Here is a 12,708-nt window from a genome sequence, read left to right on the forward strand (position 1 = left end):
AATGACCCAAAACATAAAGCCAAAGCAACCCAAGAGTTTATTAAAGCAAAGAAGTGGAATATTCTTGAATGGCCAAGTCAGTCACCTGATCTCAACCCAACTGAGCAGCATTTCACTTGTTAAAGACTAAACTTCAGACAGAAAGGCCACAAACAAACAGCAACTGAAAACCACCGCAGTGAAGGCCTGGCAGAGCATCAAAAAGGAGGAAACACAGCGTCTGGTGATGTCCATGAGTTCAAGACTTCAGGCAGTCATTGCCAACAGAGGGTTTTCAACCAAGTACTAGAAATGAACATTTTATTTAAAATTATTGAATCTGTCCAAATACTTTTGGTCCCTTTAAAAACAGGGTGGCACATGTTAAGGAGCTGAAACTCCTAAACCCTTCATCCAATTTTAATGTGGATACCCTCAAATGAAAGCTGAAAGTCTGAACTTCAACTGCATCTGAATTGTTTTGTTTAAAATTCATTGTGGTAATGTTTATAACCAAAATTGGAAAAATGTTGTCTCTGTCCAAATATATATGGACCTAACTGTATACAGATGTGGCAAAAAATTAAGAGACCACTGCAAAATGTTCAGTTTGTTTGATTTTTCTCTTTATAGGTATATTTTTGAGTAAAATGTAAATTGTTCTTTTATTCTATAAACTTCTGACAACATGTCTCCGAATTTCCAAGCAATAAATTTTGTATTTATTTTCGGAAAATGAGAAATGGTCAAAATTGAAGCAGTTGTTTGTTTTATGGCTTGTCTCTTAATGTTTGACAGATATATAGCAGATAGATAGATAGATAGATAGATAGATAGATAGATAGATAGATAGATAGATAGATAAATCCAAAAAGTTTTGTTTTTCTTTTCTGAAGGTTCAAAAGAAACCTACTTATAAAGAAGTGACTGAAGTACCGTGTACACATTTGTGAAAACTCTACCCAATAAGTCAGGGTGCAGTCTCACCAATACTTGATGGTCAAAAGAAAAAAGAACAAGATGGTGGCGCTATATGGAGGCAGGAGATGTATATATAAAGTGCCTTGCGAAAGTATTCGGCCCCCTGGAACTTTTCAACCTTTTCCCACATATCATGCTTCAAACATAAAGATACCAAATGTAAATTTTTGGTGAAGAATCAACAACAAGTGGAACACAATTGTGAAGTTGAATGAAATTTATTGGTTATTTTAAATTTTTGTGGAAATTCAAAAACTGAAAAGTGGGGCGTGCAATATTATTCGGCCCCTTTAACTTAATACTTTGTTGCGCCACCTTTTGCTGCGGTTACAGCTGCAGTCCCTTGGGGTATGTCTCTATCAGTTTTGTACATCGAGAGACTGAAATTCTTGCCCATTCTTCCTTGGCAAACAGCTCGAGCTCAGTGAGGTTTGATGGAGATCGTTTGTGAACAGCAGTTTTCAGCTCTTTCCACAGATTCTCGATTGGATTGAGGTCTGGACTTTGACTTGGCCATTCTATCACCTGGATACGTTTATTTGTGAACCATTCCATTGCAGATTTTGCTTTATGTTTGGGATCATTGTCTTGTTGGAAGACAAATCTCCGCCCCAGTCTCAGGTCTTTTGCAGACTCCAACAGGTTTTCTTCAAGAATGGTCCTGCATTTGGCTCCATCCATCTTCCCATCAATTTTAAGCATCTTCCCTGTCCCTGCTGAAGAAAAGCAGGCCCAAACCATGATGCTGCCACCACCATGTTTGACAGTGGGGATGGTGTGTTCAGGGTGATGAGCTGTGTTGTCTTTTTGCCAAACATTTGACACTGTTGCCAAAAAGTTCGATTTTGGTTTCATCTGACCAGAGCCCCTTCTTCCACATGTTTGGTGTGTCTCCCAGGTGGGCATGTTGCAAACTTTAAACAACACTATTTATGGATATCTTTGAGAAATGGCTTTCTTCTTGCCACTCTTCCATAAAGGCCAGATTTGTGCAGTGTACGACTGATTGTTGTCCTATGGACAGACTGTCCCACCTCAGCTGTAGATCTCTGCAGTTCATCCAGAGTGATCATGGGCCTCTTGGCTGCATCTCGGATCAGTCTTCTCCTTGTTTGAGATGAAACTTTAGAGGGACGGCCGGGTCTTGGTAGATTTGCAGTGGTATGATACTCCGTCCATTTCAATATGATCACTTGCACAGTGTTCCTTGGGATGTTTGAAGTTTTGGAAATCATTTTGTATCCAAATCCAGCTTTAAGCTTCTCCACAACAGTATCACGGACCTGCCTGTTGTGTTCCTTGGTCTTCATGATGCTCTCTGTGCTTCAAACAGAACCCTGAGACTATCACAGAGCAGGTGCATTTATACGGAGACTTGATTACACACAGGTGGATTATATTTATCATCATTAGGCATTTAGGACAACATTGGACCATTCAGAGATCCATAATGAACTTCTGGAGTGAGTTTGCTGCACTGAAAGTAAAGCGGCCGAATAATATTGCACACCCCACTTTTCAGTTTTTGAATTTCCACAAAAATTTTAAATACCCAATAAATTTTGTTCAACTTCACAATTGTGTTCCACTTGTTGTTAATTCTTCACCAAAAATTTACATTTGGTATCTTTATGTTTGAAGAATGATATGTGGGAAAAGGTTGAAAAGTTCCAGGGGGCTAAATACTTTCACAAGGCACTCTATATATACATCTCCTGCCTCCATATAGCACCACCATCTTGTTCTTTTTTCTTTTGACCATCAAGTATTGGTTGATGGGTCAGACTGCACCCTGACTTATTGGGTAGAGTTTTCACAAATGTGTACACGGTACTTCAGTCACTTCTTTATAAGTAGGTTTCTTTTGATCCTTCAGGAAAGAAAAACAAAACTTTTTGGATTTATTTCTTTTGGGGGGAAGCAATGCTATTTTATGACAATAAAAGGTTTGTTAGTCTTCAGAGTTTGCACGTGTTCTCTGCGGTGAGGAGTTAAAATTCAGGAGCTGAAAATTCCTCTATCCCCCCAGGGACTGGCCAGTCAGAGATGTAATAACACAGTCCTTCAGTAGAAGCAGACAGTGTGTGATTCAGCTGCAGCCCTCACTACCTCCATTCACTGCTGCACACTTCTCATCCTGTGCCTGCGAAAAGTTCCCTTTCTTCTCTCCATCTTCTCCCAAGATGTTCTCTCTTTGGGCTGTTCTTCTGGTCACATCATGTCTTCTTCTCCTTTCTGAATCTGAGCCTGACAACCAAAAGGTGAAGCAAAGAACATTGCGACAGAAAGACCTGGACATCATAGACAGAGTGAGTTAAACCTTCCCTATAGGATGTTTCTCCTTGGAGGACCTTAGATGGTCATTTAGAAGGTTCTGATAAGGTCTACAGTTCTTGGCCAGACAACAGACAGGATGTCCTCGAGGCATGTTTTGTCTTCATTGTGTCTGCTATAACGTGGCCTCGCATGCTTGATACACATTATGTGTATAGTTTGTGATATGTGGGTGGAGGACGTGTCTTAAGTAGATGCAGATGTTTTTTGCTGGTTCTTTACAGTTTATGGAAGGTTTTTCTTAGTACATCTCTACGTTTCTATCCATCTGCTGATTTGACCCGTCGTGATAAAAGTAACATTATAGATTAGAATTTGTTTATAAAACTGAGATTGTTAATTTTTTCTTTTAAATGTTAAAATTTTCTGTATTTTTGGGAATTTTCACATATAACCCCTTTTTACGCTCTCTAAGTCGTACATTTTCCTACCACATTTTCCGTGATCTTAGTTCTAGTGGATAATTGAATTCATGATGAGACTGTAATCTCCTGTGGGACATGGAATTACACAGCGATTATAATAATTTGGTGCACGTGTTTAGTTCACCTAACATGATAAGCCTTTACGATTTATACATTGTATGGCGGTATTGTATAGGGATTGTATGATAGTATTTGTTCAAAATGTGTTTGCTTTGAAAGGTAATTGAGCCGGGAATTTGTCAGCAAGTTTTTGCTATGTAATCTGAGAGTAACATTATTTAGGGGCAGAGACCCTGATTCCAGCGATGTGTAACTTGCTGGGCTCCTTGGTGTCATTTTGATACAATCTCTGTTTTCTCTGCTGCAGATCTAGCAGTGCTCAGTGATGATCTGTGTATTACTCCTCCCAAACCACTGATTGGCAGCTTTCTGCCTATCCACAGTGTAACCAAAAAGCGGCCAATCCGTGGTGTGGGCGGGGTTACGCATAACAATGGACCAGGAGGCAAGAGATACCTAGTCTTGTAGTGATAATCTCATGCTGATAAAACACTAATTTTATTGAAGCAGCAACACACAGCCTGGTAAGTAGCACATCCCTGGAATCAGGGTCTCAGCCTCTACATCATGCTGCTCTCAGATAGCAAAAACCTGAGGCACATTCTCTTTAAAATTCCATAAAAAATGGAGTGGTAGTGCACACATGCACCCACCACTCAATCCTGATGGAGAATATTAGAGAGTCTTTCTCGAGATTGGTGAGGGTCCCATTAGTCAGACCCCAATAATTACAAAATTAACACATGTGGATAGGAGGTATATTTTGTAGTTAGGAATAACACTTTTGGTTTCTGCACACATTTTTTTTTATAAATCATTCAAAACCAGGTTTTCTAATGAAATGATCCTTCCTTGGGTGTGTGCAGACGTCTTTAAGACTCCGGCGGAATCAAGTTTTCTCAGGCAAAAAAAAGCTTCAGGAAAACTCCAGCAGTTGTTTTCCTAAAGCGTCTTCATCAGCGTTTTAATCCTATTTTAGCCTGGAGAATGAATATGTTAATTGTGTTAAGATTTCAAAACCCTGAAGCGGATCAAAGAAGTGACATAAGACGAATATGTGCACAGTATCGTCCTGAAGAGAATGTTGCAGCCTTGAGGTTGGGCGGTGCCATGGTTTGGAGCGTTTTCCATCAGGAGCCGCTTTGCAGAAGTGACATGCATTTTATTTTCTCTCACCGGGTTTTTTTTCAAAATCTGAAGTGGAACAAAAACGCTCAAAAGACAGAAAATAAGACCAGCAAGTTGTTTTACAGAAGAAAAAAAATAGGAAGAGGCTTTCAAGAGTTTTTTGAGCAATTTTTCAAGTGTATTTTGGAGCAGAACAAAAGATTCCTTAAAAAAAAAACTCCATCCACCATGATCATAGATGGTCCTCCATATCACAGCTCCGATGTCTGGCAGTGCAGGAATCGGGTCACTAGTAAGGAGCTATTTTGCGTTCCTTTCATAGTGAGTGAGGACACTGTGCCGAGAGACTGCAAAAGGGGCTTCTACCACTTGGTCCTCTAGATTGCTGAGGGTCCCGAAAGCCAGACCTCTAATGGTGATAACAAATCCTTGCACATCTTCTGTGGGTTTCGAGTTGCTTTTGGGCAATGTATACATACCTGGGAGCTCGTACTGAGTTTTTTTTTTCTTTTTTTTTACATATCTTGGGCATCATTTTTCATAAAAGCAGTTCCAAAAAAGTTTTCTTAGAACAACTTCTTTATATAAAAAAAATGAAAGCGGGCCACCAACCGTGGTAAAACTGCAGTCTGTGCGGATGTGCCGAATGTTAGTCTGTGTTTGCAAGACTGTAACCACGACTAACGAGTCTCTTAGGAATCTGCGTCAGAACTCAAAATGATTGTGTCTATTGAACATGATGTTCCCCATATTGCCTGCAGTCACATAGCGGGGGCTTTAAAGTGGGATTAGACATGTAACATAAATATAGCAAAGACTAAATATCTACTGAATGATTCATCTATTCTGTCTCGAAACTCTAATGTTGCTCTACCATGGGAAGGTATTGGCCTGACTACAGAGACTAAGAGGTCATCATGATCACAAAGCTTAGGGGGCTGCAAGTTCTGTTTATTCATGTGTTATCATCCCTATAGGACTGTGCATAGGTGATCACATCAGTCTCTGGCCCTAATGGGAGACAGGTCCAGTGCCACCCTAAAACATGCTTTTGAAGTTGCAATGACTAGCGGGGGGCCCAGTATCGGCGCTGACATAGGCCCCCTCCCCAGTCATCGCAACTTCAACTCTATCGGCATCCTAAATGACCCTACAGTTGAAAGCAATGATAAAGGAGGGAGCGTCCGCTGACACTACTTCCTCCCTCATCCTTCTTCGGCATCTGACAACTTAGCAAAGCAGGTGCAATGATATCATTACATGGTGCCTGTTATACTGAGATTCTACTCTCCTCGCTGTAGAGACCAGAGAAAGCAATGGGGGAATGAGATGTAGAGGTGAGTAATTTTTTTTTTTTTTTACAACATTGTGACAGGGCACCATATAGATTACTATGGGGTGCATTATACTGTATAGACTATGGGATGCATTATACTATACAGAGGACTAGAGGGTGCATCATACTGTATGGACTGTGGTGTGCATTATACTATACAGAGGAGTATGGGGTGCATTATACTGTATGGACTGTGGTGTGCATTATACTATACAGAGGAGTATGGGGTGCATTATACTGTATGAACTATGGGGTGCATTATATTATACAGAAGATTATGAGGTTCATTATGCTATATGGACTATGGGGTGCAGTATACTATACAGAGGACAATGGGGTGCAATATACTGAATAGACTATGGGGTGCATTATACTATACAGAAGACTATGGGTTGCATTATACTATATGGAGGACTATGCGGAGTGAATTATACTGTATTAAGTATAAAGCAATTATACAGGGTGAAGGTGTGTGTAGGGTCCATCATGCTGTGTGGAGGGCTGTGTTGGGGCTATTATTTAGTGTGTAGAAGTGTGGGGTCAATATACTGTATGTATGTACTGTTCATGATACTGCATGGAGGGCTGTGTGGGGGTCACAGTTGGGGAATCATACTGTGTTGGGGTCACCATACTGTTCCACGGGAGTTGAGACGTGGGATATAGTAGGGTCATCATACTGTGCTTGAGTAAGGTACTGTGGAGGAATTCACTGTGGGGTATCTTACAGTGCTTGTGGAGCAGTTTTGTTGACATCATACTTTGTGAGCAATGAAAGAGGAATCTAGGGCTCCAGTAGGAGGAAAATTAGAGTGCACACAGTAGGTGCAGTAATAGGGACACATAAGGCAGCAGCGGCTCAGTATTGAGGTATAAGTTGGATGACGAGTTGTGCAGGTTGGGAATAGATGGAGACATTGCCTGAAATGTGAGAAGTCATATGCGTCTTTGTTGTAATCTCTGCAGCTGAATCCTGGCTGGAGAAGTTGTCATTTCAGTCTGGGCCAGATGGAAAAGATGGGAAAAGTGAATTACTCCACCAGAAAGAATGTCAACTGTATGTCATCATCAATAACTGTTCTGTAATCTCATATACTGTATGTTCTGATGTTCTGCAGGATTGGTATCTACTACTCTATGGTGTGAGACAGTGAATGGTGTTAGATGTGAGGGTCGCTGTATGTTCCCCCCCAGGATGTGCATGGAGCCATATTGAGGCCATGAGAGTGCATTGCAGTCACAGGCGTAGCTGTGGTTGCAAAGCAGACTAAAATCAGTATAGGTCTTGGACATGCTGGTTGTCCAAGGCAGATATAGGGAAAACCTGCTCGGGCTTTTGTGTTTTGAAACAAACTACAGGATGATAGTCATGCAGTCCGTTTCATTCTGGGCCGGGTTTTCCATGGGGCTGAAGGCCACAGGTTGCTAGTTTAAAAACCCTGCAGTATAGGGTTTGGGTGTGTCAGGTTCAGAGTCAGTGCCAGTCTGGTGTTTGGAGGAGCAGGAGACTCTGCGGAGCTCCACCTGTGTGTGAGTCAACACAGGCCAGCGGAGCTAAACGGCCAAGGCAGCTGAAAAGCCTGGCACTACACAGCGGTACAGTCGCCCATGGCAACTGGTCTCAGGAGGTGGACTGGCGTGTTTAGTGACTGTAAACTAGAGGAAATGGTTCCCGGCTGTGATCCAGAGGATATCGTGAACTGTGTATTGCTGTGAGTAAAGAGACATTGACACAGCGGTGCAGTTGCACACGGCAACCGGTCACAGGTGGGCTGGCGTGTTTAATGACTGTAATCCAGAGGATATTGTGTGCTGTGTTTATATGAGTTGAACATTAAAGAGACCCAACTTTGCTGGGTCACTGCCTCATCACTGTACAGAGTGCTGCCGCAGCACTACAATGGCCTCCATATGGCGATAATATCAGTGTTGGTCTTTGTACAGAGATCTTTTTTAGTAACAGCTCAGTCATCTACTGAGGTTCATCTATGCCCAATATTAGGGTGTTCCACCATATTTGTAATCAGGTTACCTGGTTTGGGGTCCATTCAAAAGTTTCTCCACCCCTGAACCAAACCCCTAGCTATGCCTCTGGAGGCAGTTGAATCTCTTTTTTTTAGCCTATTTTGCCTGAGGAAAACAAGCTGTCTAATAATTCTGTACATTTCGATAAAGGTTGTTGATCATGGGGTCCCAGGAAACCCACCCCGATCTAACAGTTATCACCAATCTAGTGGATAGAAGATAACTTGTTTAGGCTGGAATAGGTCTTTAATGCATATCATAGCTCACAATTATTGATAAGTTGTTATAAAGGTAAAACAGAAGTTCTCCGCTATCAGTAGGTCAAAAAAGAAGACTTATAAGTAGGGCACAAAGAGGGATTTGGATCAAAAGTAGGAACTTTCCCCTAAAAAGGGACTCCTAGAGGCAATGGCTTAAGTAGAAGCTCTCAAGCCCTGATGCAGAATATTCAAAATGGCCTCCAATTATCTTAAATGTTTAAAATGAGTGGTCTTGTCATATGGTCCAAAGGGACCCTTTGAGCCTCCTAAACTCAAGGGCCAACTCAAGGGATGAAACTGCAACTCCAGTATCCGTCTAGATGTTAGGTCAAAATGGAGCCCAATTTTTTAGAACACTGAGGGTTAAGTAGTAAATTGTGATCTCCCAGTAGACCCCAGAGAAGTGACCAGTTAGACTTTGTGTTGGACCACCAGGCTGTTCTGCAGAAATAGCAGTGCTATTAGCTAATGTGGCTCTCACATAGTCCTTGATGACTAATACATGCTGTAGTAATGGCAGAGAGGAGGAGGAGCAGCATGTTCATTTATGAGGAAGGTAGGGTAGCAAAGTCCCAAAGAATCTGGGGCACCAGACAAAATTTTCTTTGGGTTTAAAAATAACTTTTATTCTTTCTTAAAAAGCATATAGCAGTAGTTACAAATGAGGCAGATGAATCAAGCAACGTTTTGGCCATGATAGGCCTTTTTCAAGCCAAAAATGACAAGTTTACAAAAAGTCAGTCAGGTAGAGAAGCAAGTACGATAAATAGCTAACTGTGGCTGCTGACCCTACTATGAAGGCATTGGGGGATCTGAAAATGGTGCATGAAAGAAAAAAAAAATCCCTGCTTTTTAACCCCTTAGATGCTGCTGTCAATAGTGTAACACTGACAGGAAGTAAATGCCTGTTCCCGGGAACCGATAATCATTTTCGTTATTGCATATTCAGTCCACAAAAAAATTATTTTCTTACCATTGTAATAATAACATTTTGGCTCAGTGATTATAAAGCAGATGCCAAAGTAACATCCTACAGTATCTGATGCTATTTATACCAACTACTGGCACTATACGCTGGAGAATAATATCCAAAAATTGTACTCTTGCTAACATTTACAACAGTGAAGACAACGGCGGCTATCGTGTTACTGTTAACACATGGCGGCATGTTCATTAAAAGTATCTAAATTTGCACTTTTAAAAACTTAGACTCACAGTATTACTTTTAGACATACAGGTGTTTCTCACAAAATTAGAATATCATCAAAAAGTTAATTTATTTCAGTTCTTCAATACAAAAAATGAAACTCCTATATTATATAGAGTCATTACAAACAGAGTGATCTATTTCAAGTGTTTATTTCTGTAAGGGTACGCTCCCACGGTCAGTAAACGCTATGGGTTGGACGCTGCGTACATCCGCAGCATCCAACCCGCAGCCGCCAGATGTTACAGGATAGTGAATGCGATTTGAAGAAATCCCATCTCCACTATGCGTGCAGGGACGTATCTGGCTTCCCTTTGGAGACGGACATGCGGCGCGTCTTTCGAGACCACAGCATGCCAATTTATCTTGCAAAGACGCTCAGTCTCCGCAAGATATATTTCCCTTCCAATGTATTGGACGCGGTGATTGTGTTCAATGAACAGATGCGGAATCACCTGCGTTCAAAAGCCGGCAGCACTTTTGGCAAAGCGGACATGTGCTACGTCCAAAGTGTTGCCGATTTCTGACGGTGGGAACATACCCTTAATGTTGATGATTATGGCTTATAGCCAATGAATACCCAAAAGTCATTATCTCAGTAAATTAGAATACTTTATAGCACCAGCTTGAAAAATGATTTTAAAATCCGAAATGTTGGCCTACTGAAATGTAAGTTCAATAAATGCGCTCAATACTTGGTCGAGGCTCCTTTTGCATCAATTACTGCATCAATGGCATGGCATGGAGGCGATCAGCCTGTGGCACTGCTGAGGTGTTATGGAAGCCCAGGTTGCTTTGATAGCAGCCTTCAGCTCATCTGCATTGTTGGGTCTGGTGTCTCTCATCTTCCTCTTGACAATACTCCATAGATTCTCTATGGGGTTAATTCAGGCGAGTTTGCTGCCAATCAAGCACAGTGATACTGTTGTTTTTAAACCAGGTATTGGTACTTTTGGCAGTGTGGACAGGTGCCAAGTCCTGCTGAGAATTAAATTTCCATCTTCAAAAAGCTTGTTGGCAGAGGGAAGCATGAAGTGCTCTAAAATGTCCTGGTAGACAGCTGCGCTGACGTTGGTCTTGATAAAACACAGTGGACCTACACCAGCAGATGACATTGCTACCCAAACCATCATTGATTGTGGAAACTTCACACTTAGACCTCAGGCAGCTTGGATTGTGGCCTCTCCACTCTTCCTCCAGACTCTGGGACCTTGATTTCCAAATGAAATGCAAAATTTACTTTCACCTGAAAACAACACCTTGGACCACTGAGCAACAGTCCAGTTCTTTTTCTCCTTGGCCCAGGTAAGACGCTTTTGGCGTTGTCTATTGGTCATGAGTGACTTGACCAATGATCTCTAAAAGAGCTAAAGTTAAAGATGACACATTTCCTTTGTATTTTAGGCAAAACATATATATATTTTCATCTTTTACTTTTTAAAAATTAAAAAAAGGAAAATGGGACGATGCAAAGGTCAGACATCCCTGGAGATTTATGTGCTCTGGTAACTTTGACTATGGTTTCAGACCTTAATTAGCCTGTTAGGGTTATGGCATTTTCATTATCATCATTAGGAAAGGCAAGGTGATGCAAATTTCCCAGCTTTATAAAAACCCAGCCTCCTCTAACCTAGTGCCAGAAAACAGCAGCCATGGGTTCTTCTAAGCAGCTGAGTAGCACTCTGAAAATGAAAATAGTGTAGGCCCACAAAGCAGGAGAAGGCTGTAAGAAGATAGCAAAGCGATTTCAAATTGCCCTTTCTTCAGTTCAAAATATAATTAACTGACATTTCTTAACAGGAACAGAGGAGGTTAAAATAAGGTCAGAAAGACTAAACAAATTTCACTGAGAGCTGCTCCTAGAGAGGCAAATCAGAACTCCCGCTTGACTGCAGACTTTGGAGTTGTGGTACATTCTTCTACTGTTCAGAGACACCTGTACAAACATGGCTTTTATGGAACGTTCATCAGAAGTAAACCTCTCCTGCATCCTCATCATAAAATTCAGCATCAGAAGTCTGCAAAAGAACATCTAAACAAGCCTGATGCATTTTGGAAACAATTCCTGTTAACTGATGAGGTTAAAATAGAACTCTTTGGCCAAAAAGGTTGAAAAAGGACACAGGATTTCAGGAAAAAAACATCTCGCCAACCATTAAGCATGGGGATGAATCAATTATGCTTTGGGGTTGTATTTCTGCCAATGACATGAGGAACATTTTACGGGAATAATGGATTCAATGAAATTTCAACAAATTCTTGATTTACAATGGCCCACACAGTCCCCTGATCTGAACATCATTGAAAATTTAGGACCAGACCTCAAAATAGCAGTGCGTGCAAGACGACCCAGGAATCTCACAAAACTGGAAGAATTTTCCTAAGATGAATGGATAAAAATCCTTCAAACAAGAATTGGAAGACTCTTATAAGACATGTTTACATGCTGTGATACTTGCACAAGGGGGTGCTTTTAGATACTCACCATGCAGGGTGCCCAAACTTTTGCACCGGCCCATTTTCCTTTTTGTAATTCTTAAAATGTAAAAGCTGAAAATATATAGAGGTTTTTTTGCCTAAAATACAAAAGAAATGTGTCATCTTTAACTTTAGGCCTTTTAGAGATCATTTCATCTTCTACTTGCTTAACTGTTCACAATAACAGTAATTGTGGCCAGGGGTGCACAAACTTTTACATGCCACTGTATATAAAGAGAAATAAGGATATAAGCACGTCTACACCCACAGTGATTAGTTCTCTAAGATATTTGGAACAACCTCGCTGCCGAGTTCCTTTAAAATCTGTGTGCAAGTCCAAGTGTTCTTAGATGCTGTTTTGAATGTGTACTAGAGTTAAAGGATTGCCTGCTTTTGGAAAATTAATTTTTTGACTGAAAACTTTCTGTTGGTTTCCCAAATAATAAGGTTATGTGCACACAATGTTTTCTCAGGCATTTTTTCAGGCCTGTTCCC

General features: G+C 41.0%; 1 protein-coding gene across 1 annotated transcript in view; it reads left to right on the forward strand.

The window, feature by feature from the left end:
* Window positions 1–3,026: 3,026 nt before the first annotated feature.
* The window catches only part of CTHRC1 (collagen triple helix repeat containing 1), a 31,202-nt gene continuing 21,520 nt past the window's right edge, over window positions 3,027–12,708 (forward strand). Inside the window, exon 1 of the mRNA XM_077268106.1 lies at window positions 3,027–3,269. Within this exon, the coding sequence (XP_077124221.1) occupies window positions 3,144–3,269 (126 nt within the window). The 5' untranslated portion in view covers window positions 3,027–3,143. The remainder of the gene's footprint in view (window positions 3,270–12,708) is intronic.

This window comes from Ranitomeya variabilis, chromosome 6, assembly GCF_051348905.1.
Source record: "Ranitomeya variabilis isolate aRanVar5 chromosome 6, aRanVar5.hap1, whole genome shotgun sequence".
NCBI classification, from domain to species: Eukaryota; Metazoa; Chordata; class Amphibia; order Anura; family Dendrobatidae; genus Ranitomeya; species Ranitomeya variabilis.